We start from the raw sequence: 14,619 nt of genomic DNA, 5'->3' as shown, positions 1-14,619 counted from the left end.
TTGAGTTTGGTCAGGCTCATTATCACTCGTGGACCACGGTGTATAAGTTAATGTGTTTGTAAATATAAATAGTAAAATTTGATTCCTCTTTGTTTTTTACCATCCTATTTCTCAAGAATGTGAGAACACTCTTGAGCTCGGTATTTATTAAAGATTAGTACTTGACTATAACAAGAACATCAATACGTAATTTCTAATCAGTAGTAACTAAAGGTGGAAAAATCAGCGCTTAGTTGATGATGGATTTGAAACAACTCCTAAAAAGTCATTGTGACATCATGCAAGTATTAATCAAATAAAAATGTTTTCCTTCTTTTAAATTACTCGCACATATTGATGATTGGAGCGTAGTAAGATTCTGAACCATTTTGGTTGCATTTGGTCTACGAAAACTTGTTGATAGAAAACATCGGTGCTCCTTGTCAATCCAACCTGCGCGCAACATTTACATGTTGAGAGATAGGCATGCCTTCTTTTTAATCTATCACCTCTCTGGTTTATTTTGTAATTTTAAATTTCGCGGGTATGGTACGCTTTTTATCGCGTAGATTTAGTACTTTTCTGTCATTCGATCAATTTTTGAATTTGACAATAAAATAAAGATCTACTTAATCTAAGAAAGAATGCTGTTCGCGAATTTATTGAAAACTAGATCCAAATTAAAAACTTTATGACTTTTTCCTGTTATTTCTTGAAGATCCTTCAAATCTATTCTGTTCTTATTTTTCCAGGAATCCATAAAATGTAATATATTGTTGCATGTTATGAGACCTCTTATTTACAAGGTTGATTTGCAACCCGAGCGAGCTTGCTAGTATGTGGAGTAAAACAACTGAGTGAATAAGGGCCTTGACATGCGAGTCTAATACTATGCTTTATCTACGACCACAATAATGTAGACGCAAACCTTAAATTTTTTTGGCAAGAAATTTAGGGTTATAGCTTTTGTCGGCTCCGCAGTGTGCTTCAATTCAGGATCCATGTTGTTGTTCTTGATTTGTTCTAACGCTACATGTTGTGTTGTTGTCATGGCGATCATAAAATATTTATTGTCAATAAAAGAACCACTATTCTGTGCTACTTAATCCTTTTTGTAGTTCAGATGTGTGATTTGCGAAGACTTTCTTGAGTTTTTACATTTCTAAACAAACCACATACAGACTGTTCCAGAGCTCATGACCCAGAGAAAAAAGGCTTATGAAGGTAACAATTTTGAACCAAAATTTCGAAACAAACATTTTTTTGCTCAAAAAATAATCATAAAAATAATAGAGTTAAGACACGCAAATTAACATTACACTCTCGTTGCCTAGGAAATTGGGATGGCCTTCTAATCCACCAAGAACCCCTCAGAAAAACATAACCAGTTGAAATATGTAGATGAAATTTTAATCACTTCAATTTTATGCTGAAGTAAAGCTTTTCTGAAAATTTCATCAAAATCTGTTTACAGCTTCTAGGTGTTGCTTTTTTTATGGAAATCAGTATATTTAATTTGGACGGTCTGTACATGTAAAACCCGTTAGTGTAAACAAAACAAATGAAGATCCTGTTTTAAAATCATCATTTAATGAGATTAAAGTTGCAGACATTGTTAGGACAAGTAAAACCCAACATATTTTTGATAAAGGTTATACACCTAATTGGACCACTGAAGTTTTCCAAAGTTGTTAAAATGAGTATTACCAACCCTACCACATATCTTTTAGAAGTTATGGAAGAAAAACCTATATAGGTGCATTCTACGAAAAAAAAATTCTGACATATACCTGGTGGAAAAAGTTTTGAAACGACGTGGAAATAAAGTATTAGTTAAATGGTTAGGTCAGGTCAGGTCAGGTCAGGTCAGGTCAGGTCAGGTCAGGTCAGGTCAGGTCAGTTCAGTTCATACCCTACCACATATCTTTTAGAAGTTATGGAAGAAAAACCTATATAGGGGCATTCTACGAAAAAAAAATTCTGACATATACCTGGTGGAAAAAGTTTTGAAACGACGTGGAAATAAAGTATTAGTTAAATGGTTAGCTCAGGTCAGGTCAGGTCAGGTCATTAATGGTTCCAATCATCATATTGATTAGTTTACATCGAGATGTCTTCCGATGAGCAGTGTAATGTTGAAGATATTCGGTATAATTGCAAATTGATGATTGAAGCTCGATTAGCTTGGGAAGGTTCGAAAAATCAAGCGTTGCCCAACATGTGTTTAAAAACAAAAACAAACATTTTAATTAAAAATGTAAACAATTGTAAATTCCTAACATTTACAAAAGTCTAGAAATATTTAGGAACAAAAATGTATTAATGAATTTAGACAACGACCCCATCCCCTCCTCCTCCCTCTACACCCTTCTACTTGCTCGAAAGGTAAGGGGTCGACACGTTTTTAGTATATAAGGACGAATTATTTGTTAGCTTTTAGTTTAATCATCGCTCTGATAATAATTTGGCGTTGGGAATAAACGGTTTTTTTGATAAGCCTTAATTGTTGCGAATGCAGATTACAATGAATGCTGACGTCAATTTCGTTATCTTTACCACCACTCTGCACGGTCCTAATATTTATTCAACTTTTTTCTCCTGATTACACGTCATAGATTGATGCTTGCTATAAATTGCTCTCACAGAACCAAATCAAACATATTTATTAAAAGTGTCTCAGTAGAATCAGAAAAATGAGACGTTCGGTGCAACAACCAGGTAAATACATTTTTAATGAAAATGAATTAGTTATCATTGACAATGAGTGGTGCGCCCGTATACTTTTGGTAACTACAGTATGTTCATTTTATCATAAAACTAGACCTCTTGAAAACTATATGATTTTTTTTAAATTTACATCAGTCAATCGTTTTTGATCAGCTAATTTTATCGCCTTTATAATTATTGTCGTTACATTTATTTGAAAAGTTTTAGTAACCATCTAGTTTCTGTACCAAACTTTAAAAAAATTTCGATCTTGTTTTCTTTCTTTTTTTTTAATTATTAATTTCACCACTTTTGCTTTAGCTGAGATTGGTGAGACGACTTACTCCGCGCACTTCCCGTAAATTAAATGTATATCAGCCATTTCGCCCACAGAAAAACCGCGATAATCCATGATGGAAATCAATAATATTCCCGAACGACGACAATGAACTAAAGAACCTAATGTGTTTTTGCATGAGTTCAAGAAACAGAGCGCATGAAACTTATCGCAAATAAACCTTTTTTAACACCAGTAAAAGTTTGATGGAATTTGCTTATCAATATCAAATTGTGAATGAATAAACAAGCGGGCGTTCCCAAAAAACAGATGATCTCGAAACTAAAATTATTCTAGCTCATTTTATTTATGTACTTTTTAAATATCGCAGCGATAATCCCAGATGCACAAATTGTGTGCTCTTCTTGATAAGGAATAGATGCTAAATTTTGTTCCTCAGGTCACTACTGGCGCGATTTCTGTGGTGAAATTCCAGTAGATGCTGTAATCGGTGGAGAATACGAAAAAGGAAAAAACGTTTATATAGTACAAGGATATGTTCCAAATGGAGGAAATATAGTGGGTGGTCTTGTTGAAGGCGCAAGTGATGTTTATGTCCAATATCATGGAGAAATACTTGTTAATGACAGTAAGGTAAACAAAAAGATGTTGTTTTTGGGGTGTTTTTAATACATTTGTGCAAATGTAGGTTCTTTGTGGACACCAGCAGAACTTCGATTGGATTTCAACAAGTCGAAATCAGCTACGGAATGATCTAAGAGGCAGAAATCCCGTTATTGGTGGACATCAAGATGAACAAAGATACCTGTACGTGGCAAGACGTGTGGTAAATGGAAAAACTTACATAGGGAAAGTCGTGAGAGATGGAGGTTCTTATTCAGAACTGTTTTATGGTGTAGACAATAACCTCGCGACTATTATGCAAGAGGATTACGAAATTCTTGTATATAAAAAATAAGTCAAAGTTTTGTCATTTTATCTGTATTTTGGCATGCTTTTAAGCCTTGCAAAAATTTTAATATTTCATGTATAACGTACATTATATAGCATTTTTAACAGTTATAGAGCAAAATGTGTCTCACCTGGTAGCTCATATTTTCTTGAAGTTCACTTATTAATAGTTTATTTGTAATTTATGAAATAAACAACATGTGAAGAAATCTGAATTTAAAATAGTTATGCTTTTCCGCTCATTTAGAAATTAACTTTAAAATTACTTTCTTCTGGTTATTTCCTGGCAAGCAAAGGCAAGATTCAAATTTAAATTTCCCGGCACGAAGTACCCTCCAAATGAGAAACTAGAAATAAGAGAAACAGACAAATAAGTTGATTCAAGGAAACTAAAAAATTTGAAATACGAGAAATTTGCAGATAAAAAACTTAAAAGAAGGCAAGAAATAGAGGAAATAAAAAGTATATCAATATTGAAATAATAAAGAAGAAATTCAAAATGTTCAAATGTTGAAAAAATCTAACTAGACTAACTTTCTAATTTCTTCCCGTATTCTCTTAATTTGTTTTTTTAGTTTTCTATTGCTTGTTTATGCTCAATTTCGCAGTAATTTTTAATTTTTTAGACATTTGTAGTTTTTCTCTTTATGGCAGTTACTTTTGCACTTGTTTTTAAATTTTTAAACAATGTTTCTTCTCAGTTTTAAGCGTTTTTATTATATTCTGAATTATTTACTTTTTTAATCAATTATTCAGTTCTTATATTCTTCTTGATTTATTCTAAGGTCTCTCAGAACTAAAAACCTAAGAAACTAAGAAACTAAGAGCCAGTTTACACAATAATTTAATTGAAATTGAGTAAATCTCGCAACTGATTTGATGACTGCTGACAGTTGATTGGCGTAAAAATGATCACATGTCACTTTAACATGATGTAAAGTATTTAATCGAAATTAAAAATTTAAGTTAGCTTCTGTAAAACGGAAACTGTGAAACCGACTGTAAAACAAGAAATTAAAGTTATGCAGATAGAAATTGGCTTTAATATTAGGGTCCCAGTATACCGCAGTTAAGTATGCTAACAATGGAGCAATACCGCAAGTATTATATATTATTACATGCCCTTGGTCTTGCCCAGGTCCGTAGCGTAATACTAACCCAAAATTTAAAACTCACCTACTTTGAAAAATTAAATAAGTTTTTGTAATCTAGAGTCATTCATACAGTTTGATCTTTGGATATGTGATATGTAGGTACTTTAGAGTACTTCTATTTAACCTATTGGTTCTTAATTATCTGTTAATGTATTTAGAAATATTAAATATTGTCATCAATCTGTAGCAGAATTTATTGTGACAAATTTTTGCCGTTTCACTTTTATCTGTTGAATGATGGCACCAACACTTCCTATTACAACGTAATTAGGAGTACTCACAGTGGGTAAACAATCCCGGCCCTGTGGAATATCGGAACAATATGATCTATTGTGGGTACGGTCAGTCCTCGGTGGTTTGTGGTAATGACTAGATAAGTTTGCCATCAAAACCAATCTCTATCTGCAAAACTTTAAAAAACTAAGCAACTATGTACTAATAAACTAATAAACGAAGAAACTGAGAAATTACCAAAGTAGTGTGAGAAACAAACAAACTCTGAAACAAAGTTACGTTAAGGTCATTCTAAGGTCAGTTCACTCTGTCAATTTTTCGGAAAATGTACCCAACATGGCAGCAACAAAGATATTATCGAGTACTCGTTGAGACAAATGAAGTGTTTTGAAGATTGGTTGTGGACATTTCACGATAGGCCACTTACAAGATGTTTATCCACTGATGTTGGCACACTATATGGGTTTTGCTACATGAAAAAGTACGATAATGTTTGCTGTTTCCATTGCAACGTAGAAATAAAAGTGTTTTGTCCACTTAATTTTCGTACTTACATTTAAAGTACACAAAAGACTTGTGGTTAAACTTTGTTATAATAATAACAATAATATAAGAAGACTAAAATATCATGTATTAAATGTAATGAAGTGTTCTGTTTAATATAAGAATTGTATTTATAATTGGGATGTTGGTTTACAATAAATACTGGAATTTTGTTAATGTTAATGTTCTTTAATGTGCTTGAACACATGTAGGAGACGCTTCCATCTCATATACAGAATGGTCAAGCTGGTAGGTAAGGCGAATTCAACGCACTTAAAGTCCGTTTTTTTTTTAAAACCACCAACACCGCAATCTTCTCCTGCATTACAACCAGCAACGTTGCCTAGGGAGATTTTTGGTGAGAAAAAAGTTGTCAAATTTTTGACCTTTCTGAAAATTAGGCGGTTTGTAACAGTCAAATTTAGGAGGAAGGACAGAAGGAAAATTTTAGGCAACCAAGGTGCGAAGGTGGAGAGTTTTTGTGATCATCGTCAATACTTTTTCTGGAGTATCGTGAGTGGGAGGTTTCACCTTGGTCTTCTTTCTTTTCCGTTTTGGTGGTCGTACTGGAAGGAACGTATCCGGAGAAACGCTGTAGAAAAGCCTTAAAAGTACTAATTGTGTGTAGTGAAGACCTTTTGTGGCAAACGACGACGTCGGATTTAACAGCAGAATACCCTAGTTTGGGCCAGGGAAGTGCCCTCGACTGCGGTCGGATTTTGAGCGTTCCGGAACCACCCCAAGACAGTAAATCTTTGAGGCCGCCCACCATCCAAAGGTAAAAATCATCCCCATTGTAAGCACTCCGTGATCGTCCACTCTTCGTAATTCTATATTTTTGTGCCGGTTTTGGTTTTTCCTTCGTGTCCACGTGTTCTGATCGGTGATAGGATTATAGTTTTTTTGTGGACCCAGAAGTAAGTTCTGTAATTACAGGCCTCTCTCTCTCACCCTTGTATCTCGTATCTATCTCGTCTCCGTGTTATCTGGGCAACGTCGTTGAATATCTTCCATCTCGGCTCCACCGATTCCAGGAGTGGTCCGTGGGTGCAGAAGGGCGAGGAGTCGAACCAGCCGGACGCATCCGCCAGAAGACGTCCCAGCGAGATTTGAGATAAGGCCAATTTTGAACACCATACTTGATTTCGTCCTTCAGACGCGTTAGTTTTAATCTTTCTTTCTTTTTGTGTGTTAGGTCCTTCAGACGTTAAGTTTAATTTTTCCTTTGTCCTTCAGACAGTAAAATCTTACAGGTATTCAAATTTGGGGTAGTTAAGATCGATTGATTGCCGAGCCGGTTTGTCACTTGTTTGTCGCGGGCGCGAGCGGAGGCCGAAATTTGCAGCTGCGATTTTCGCGAAGTGCGCCTAAACGGTGGGTGATTGCGCCGAGCAGTCAAAGCGCTAACCGGTCAAACTGCGTTAATTTGAATATTTTGTATTTTTGTTGATAATTCATTGTTTTTATAGTATTTTGTTTAGACTGTAACGATTCACATTTGTTCTTTTGTCACTTCAACCTCGTTAGTCATTATATAGACTTTTGTTAAATCTCTGTTTACTGTTGTTCCTCCTCTCAACCACCTATACACTAATAAGGTAAGTTTTCGGATTTTTAACAAGCCTAGTGGCGCTGAGTTTTGGTACCGAAAACCCGTGGCGCCCTTCTGGTATTTTTTTGGTTCTTGAAGCCCCGGTACCCAAAACGCGCGCTAGGCCTGAGATTGCGTCACAAGTGTTTCCGTTAAAAACGTTTCTTTTACAGCCTGTTGGACTGCAAATCAAATGATTTAATGGTGAAAAGACTCTGCACAGCCTGAAAGGCCGTTTTGTGTTATCAAATTGTCAATTAGGCAACTAACCTATTTGATTTTATCACCAAAAGTCACCATCGACGGTGTTGCCGGTTGTAAAGTGCTGGGAGAGTGCGGTGTTGGTGGTTTAATAAAAAAACGGACTTTACATATGGCCAACACATTTGTTTTGCACGTAACGACTAAACGAATGTTTAACGTTCTCATAACTAGTTCATTATTGCAGTCTGCAATGCTATCGTTTCTTGTGAGATCAATGCTTGTGTGAATCTTCATAGAAAGCCTTCAATTCGGCTTTGCGAAACAGCATTCCTGCTGCTTAAAAGGTCGATAAAAGCTAAGCGGGCACTACTCCTCATTTATTTTGTACACCACATTTCAAGGTTATATTTTGTGAAAATTGTGGAGGTCTACGCCAAATTTGAGAGGATTTATGTATTGAATTGAAGCACGAACTGGTCACTGGAGTGTTAAAGTTCTCATTTATGTTTAATCCAATCCAAAAATATTCTCAAATTTGCCGTAGAACTCCACAATTTTCAAAAACTATGACCTTGAAATATCAAAATAAATGAGAAGTACTACCTACTCATTTATTTGAAATCGCACCGATCGAGGTCATAAGTTGTGAAAATTGTGGAGCTCGACGGCAAATTTGAGAGGATTTATGCTACCTTTGTACTTTTTTTATTTATTATACAGGGTGTACTCGAATGTACTCGAAGTGCAAAGATTTTAACCCCAATATCAGACAAAGCAGTTTGGCTGTAACGGTACGAATTTGTGTAAGGGATTTTTAGCGTCATCTTAAGTTTAGGGTGGTTAAGCTCTGTTGGCGGGACTGGAGAATGCGCCGACGCTAAACTCTGGCGGGAGTAGAAGTCTCCCAAAGTAACACTACTTTTAGAGGTCCAGCATCATCCAGGAATCCTCCAGCGCTGAAACAATGCGGTTAGTTTTGGCTTAGTTGGGGAAGTTGTTTGTTGGAGCCAAGCAACCACCACATTCCTCTTTTACCCGCTCCAGGGGTGGCTGCTTGGACACCAGTCACCTCAGTTTTAGTGTCCATGTTTTGGTTGTGTTCTTTTGGTTTCGTTTAGTGTTTATTTCCGGTTATACCTTAGTTGTGTCGTGTTTTCGCGTTGTAAACAAACCCTATAACCTCACTTTTGACTACTGTCATCTGAGTCAACTAGTTCTTTTGGCTATAAAAGGTTGGTAGTACCGTCCGTCGTGACGTACTTTCCCTTTTTTATAGAGGTTTTCGGAGGGCGCGAAATGAGTACCGGATCGGCAGTCATCTTAGTTTTGGTACTCTAACAAGTGGTGGTGATTGTGGGTGCAGAAATCGGTGGTTATGTGAGCCATCCTCGTGGTTTTTGGAAATTGTTATACGGAGGCTCACTTGCGGCACAAGCCGGTTGTGATTTCTGCGGCCCAATTTTGGGTTTTGTGATTTTTGGGAACACCACGTTTCACCCACTTTGAAGCCGCCCTCCATCAAAGGTGAATATTTCTAACTGAAGGGACACAGCGCTGATCGCACTTTTGGTTATTCAGGCTTCTTCCTCTTCTTCTTCTTCTTCTTCGTTTTCCCCACTTCATCGGCGTCGCTCTGGCTTGGGACGAGCTGTGCTGTTTTTCCGTCATCGTGGGCATCCTTATTTTGTAAATAATCGCTCCAGAGCGATCTCGTTCCTAAACAATTATCGTTAGAAGCAATCGTAAAATCAATTTAGCGAGATTGTAACATTTTTTAATTTCATAAACACTATCGTAATCGTAAAGTCTTGAAATCGTTAACATAACGATGAATCTAACGTTTTTAGGTTTGGTAGTATTTGAATTTGTTTTGACACGTGATTATTGACAGTTGACAGTGTTTTGCCGGTTAAAATTTGGTAGCGTAAAGATGTAAGTATTCATTGATTATGAATGAAAAACATAAAAATTATCATACTGACGCGAAATACAGTTTCCATAGGTTAACGGGATTATGGATAAACGCAAAAGGGCCCAACGCATAACCCAACAGCAATACCAACTATATGTTGAAGAGTTGGAAGGAAACGCTACTTTTAGGACACAGAAATTTATGGCAGACAAGCCAGACATTTTAGAAGAGATGTGGAACGCGTTAGCGGAAAAGCTGAATTCAATGGGGGGACCACAGAAAAGTGTTAAGCAATGGAGGGAGGTTGTGTAATTAGTCATTTGAACACTACATATTTAAAAAAATGTTACTGGTGGATCTAGAGATTTGCCGATTGGAAATTTAATGTTCGGAAGAAGGCACGGAACTTACGATTGTACGAAAGAGGAACTGGAGGTGGGGAAGCTGCTGCGAGTTTGACAAACCTAGAGCAACGACTTCTAGGTATAACCGGAAAAATTGTTGTAGCAGGATTGGAAGCTGTATCAGAATTAGGTGTACCGCAATGTAAGTATGAGAACCGATTGATTCAAAATTTGATCCCAAAGAGATATAACAGCTCTTTTTCGTTTTTTAATCATTTGTTTTACCAAAGCCCTAGGTGATGAGGAATCTGATATCAGTGTAGACCCTAATCCTGTTGAACCAAAACTTCCTGCGTTGTCGGCTTTAACAACACCGCCTGCCGAGCCACTTCCTTCGACTTCCAGAATGAAACCCGCTCCCAAAAAACTTCCAAATAAACATTCCACATTGACCTCTTCATTAAAATCCATTGTGGAAAAAAACCACCAAAAAAACAAAACCAAAAAAACCAAATGAAACCCGCTCCCAAAAAACTTCCAAATAAACATTCCACATTGACCTCTTCATTAAAATCCATTGTGGAAAAAAACACCAAAAAAAACTACCAATTTAATTGAAATAAATAATAGTTTAAAAGAATTAGTTGCCTTAAAAAAACGAGAAGTGCTTCTAAAAGAAATAGAATTAAAATTAAAATATTCGGATGTAGTTTTTGACTTTTAATGTAACGTAATGAAAAAATAGATTAATAAATACATTATTGAAAATGATGTTTTATTAAATTATTTCTTGTGATACGCCCTTCGTGAAGTAAATTGTCTTCCTCGTGTTGAAGTTCGTCATTCTCATTATTCTCATCGTCATAGACAATGTTGATATCGTCATTTTCGATATTTCTGATGCGCAAGATATTATGTAAAACAACACATGAGGATATAATTTTTCCTGCAACTTCTGGTGAGTAATGCAGAACTCTGTCTTTGTGCAAGCACTGAAAGTATGACTTTAACACACCAATACAACGTTCAACACAATTTCTCGTACGAGTATGTGCCCTGTTGTATCGGCCCTTTGGGGTATTATTTTTAGCTCCAATAATCAGATTCAACAGAAACGGGACTAAAGGATATCCCGAGTCTCCTAAAAGCCATGTTGTTCTATCGCCTTGCATATAATTGTTTCTCATAATTTCCTTAGCGCCACTCATCATCCAAATTGCATTATCATGAACCGATCCAGGAAAGCGAGCATTGAAGTTTAAAATTTTTAAATTTGAGTCGCATATCAGCTGGCAGTTTATTGAATAAGTATTCTTTCTATTTACGTATACTCTGCCAGGATGGATAGGATGTTCTGCGGGAGGAGGAGCAATCAGAATATGGGTCCCGTCAATGCATCCTACTACACCGGGAAATCCAAACTTTTCGTAAAATCCCGCTTTCACAGCAACAATCTCTTGTACATTTCTAGGAAACTGTACATATCTTGGAGCAATTTCCATTAAAAGATTTGTGACCTCCTTCAGAGATTTGCTTACCACACTCTGCGAGACTGGACAGTGTTGGTCTTTGCTTACAGATTTTTGGTAACTTCCTTGGGCAAAGAAGTGTAGTGAGAGCATAAATCTGACAACTGAAGGAGTCTTTGTTGTTCTTCTTCCTCGTTCCATTCGCGGCAATATTTCTTGGAATACATCTCTCGCCGCTTCTCTTGATAGCCGGTAGGTTCTCCTAAAAGTTTCTTCTGGAATGAAGAAAGGGTCATTTATGTCTTTCAAAAGTCGTGACAAATTTCTAGCTCTTTCCCTAAAATAAAATAATTATAACAACCAAATCAAAAAATACATTATTACACTTACCTTCTCTCTAGTTCCGCTAATATTTGCGCTAAAATGTTTCTTTCCATTCTCATGTAACGTTTTTTAACACTTTGAGCGATGAACTAGGGCCTATCGTTTTGGAACAATGACATTCTAACGATAAGATCGCTATTTAACGAGACGATACATCTTACAAAATTGGTCTAGGTACCAAAATCGTTATAGGAACGATTATCGTAAGTTAACGATGCTTTAGCGAGATCGTTATGAGTTACAAAATAGACCTCTTAGTGGTTCGTCGCTATCCTAGGAACAACCCGGACTTCGCCGTCCTAGGAACGTCATTGCCAGGGACTTCGACACCGTTCACTAACTTAACCGTTAAGTAGATATCGTATGCCCGCACTTTTCGGTCGTAAATTTAATTTGATTATTTTCTTGTAAGCGTAATCTCGGGAGCGGTACTCCATCTGCTCGGGAATATCTGTTGCGTTCGTTGACAGCTGTCCGCGTGTGTCGCATTCGCCGTAAGTTCGCCCAACGAGATTAGGTCCTTGTTTCTGACTTGTTAGTAGCATTAATCACTTGGATATTATTGTTATTTCCCATCACCACCCGCCTACATTTTAATACACGTTGTGCTGATAATAAGTTATTTTATTTTGTTTCCTCGTGTCGTACTACCTTCGGGTTTGGGTAGTTCCCTGGACTCGTGGTCACGCTTCAAACTCGTGGCGCTCACCCTTCCAGCTAATCGTACCCACCCTTCTTCACTGGGGTAGTCGTGGCTCGAGGAGCAAAGTGGGTTACATGGCATCATAGCTAAATTTCGCGCTCTGAAACGTCAGCGTTTCCGAGAAAAAAATTATTAAAGTTTTCTGCAGAAACTCGTGGGCGCCACTGAGGTCTATAAGAAACCGCAAAAAATAGTTCTCATTACACCACGTTTACGACAAAATTTCACAAATCATTTCATTATCTTGTATGAAGATCCATTTTTATTATCACGAGCATCGACAGAGCGACAATTACATCAAGTAAGATTTTTGTTACAAACTTAAGTAAATCAAAGATTCGATGACATTTGTGACACAAGATCTTGACAGTTGAGTGTAAACGTAGTTCCCAATTATGACGGAATGAAATTGAAAACTAACTTAATAAAAAGCATTTTTTCCTCAAATTTCCAATACAATTTGCATTAAATCTAAAATGACAACTGAAATATAACACATTTATATTGAAAAAAAAAAATTAGCGGTTGATTTTACAAACCCTCAACAATTAGCTAAAAATTACAGTTTTAAGGCCTCGCGACGCCAAAACTATCAGAGATAAAAAACGAATTTTTACGTCAGCTTCTAAAGCTTTGTCAACTATGAGAGTATTCAAATTTCCAAAATTTTATCTTTAAAATTAAAGTCGATTTTGGAGATGGGCACAAGTATTACCGAACCCTGTATATTAGGAAAGAGGTTTGTCAATTTCAACGCGTACGGAATGGAGTTATTGTTTATGCAGCAATGAGGATTTTAGGATTTCATTTTTGCACCTAGAAATTGGTAAACAAAGTATTCAATACCGGGTGTTTTTGAAATACTACCAAACAAAAGACGGTCATTGTTCGCACTTATTTACCCTCTCCCCTATGTTTGCCCTGGGTTCACCCAGGATTTACATAATGGGCGGTTCGACACCCTCGAACCCCCAGTTAGCCTAAAACCACATGGCTTTAATCAGTCGACCCCAAATCTTATGTCATAATACGTAAATCACATATGCATCAAATCACTAAATATGTCATGTCTCAGAAAGGGCACTGATAATAGACCTTGGACAACCTGACAACAGAACCTTCAGAAATTAAAACTAAAAATGAAAAATATATATATTCTGAATCATCTACAGGATGAAATGAATGGTATTAACCACAAAGTTTTAGTAATGGGTGACTTTAGCGGTAGAGTAAGAACCAGCAGTGACATTGGTCACCCCGTGGGTAAATATGGTGAGACCCATAAAAATAATAACGGTCAACGAGTCATAGAATGTTGTAACAACAATAATATGAAATGATCATAAAGAGGTACAAAAATATACACGTGTAATGAATAGCCGTGGAGAGAAGTCTATGATAGACCTAGTGCGTGTACAAAATGAACATAAAAAAAATATTTTCGATGTAATTGTCAAAAGAGGATTTGAAATTGGTTCTGAACATTATTTGATTATGGCAAAACTAAAGAAAGATCATGACTTATAATAAAAATTCACACCAATAGAGAGTTATTGTTAACCAACTATAAAAGTACCTAAGTTACTGCAACGCGATGTTTGCACAGCATATGAAAACAAGCTAGACAATAAACTGAAAAGTACAAATTGGAGGATGGTGGAAGACATAGAAAGGGTATGGAAAATATTTGAAGAGAACGTATGCTGGGCGGCGGACGAAGTTTGTGGATCGATAAGTAAGAAGAGTGCTAAATGTACCTCATGGTGGTGCCAAGAGTTAAAAGCAGACATCCGGGAAAAAAAAGGATTGTGGCAAATGTACTTTAGCGGTAAAACGAACAGCAACTATGAGATGTCTAAAACACAAAGGAAGAAGGTCAAAGAAAAAGTACAAGAAGTCAAGACAAAGAAGTGGGAAACGTTTGGCGTCAAAATGGAAGAAAATAGCAAAAGAAACGCCAAGTTATTGTTCAGAACAATTAAAAACTTAAAGAAGGATAAAAACCATAATATCAAGTGTATAGAAGATTCAAATTTTAGCGACAGAGACTGAAATTATAGACAGATGACATGAATACTTTTCGGAAACTCCCAATCGGAAAGTTGCCGCTTAGAATTGATCGTGTGTACGTTATGGTAGATAACCCA

At 36.4% G+C, this 14,619-nt stretch overlaps 1 protein-coding gene across 1 annotated transcript; it reads left to right on the top strand.

Annotated features, from left to right (window-relative positions):
- The first annotated feature begins 2,602 nt into the window (after positions 1–2,602).
- On the top strand, positions 2,603–4,066 carry LOC148167663 (uncharacterized). Its single transcript, XM_088046329.1, has 3 exons — positions 2,603–2,697; positions 3,423–3,616; positions 3,672–4,066. The coding sequence occupies exons 1-3, from the start codon at positions 2,673–2,675 to the stop codon at positions 3,939–3,941; spliced, it is 489 nt and encodes a 162-aa protein (XP_087902455.1). The 5' UTR covers positions 2,603–2,672; the 3' UTR covers positions 3,942–4,066.
- Positions 4,067–14,619: the final 10,553 nt, after the last annotated feature.

This window comes from Gnatocerus cornutus, chromosome 9, assembly GCF_029298725.1.
Source record: "Gnatocerus cornutus isolate USDA-ARS CGAHR chromosome 9, icGnaCorn1.1, whole genome shotgun sequence".
Taxonomy (NCBI): Eukaryota; Metazoa; Arthropoda; class Insecta; order Coleoptera; family Tenebrionidae; genus Gnatocerus; species Gnatocerus cornutus.
The sequence above is the reverse complement of the archived record's forward strand: the minus strand, read 5'-3'. Positions and strand labels throughout refer to the sequence as shown.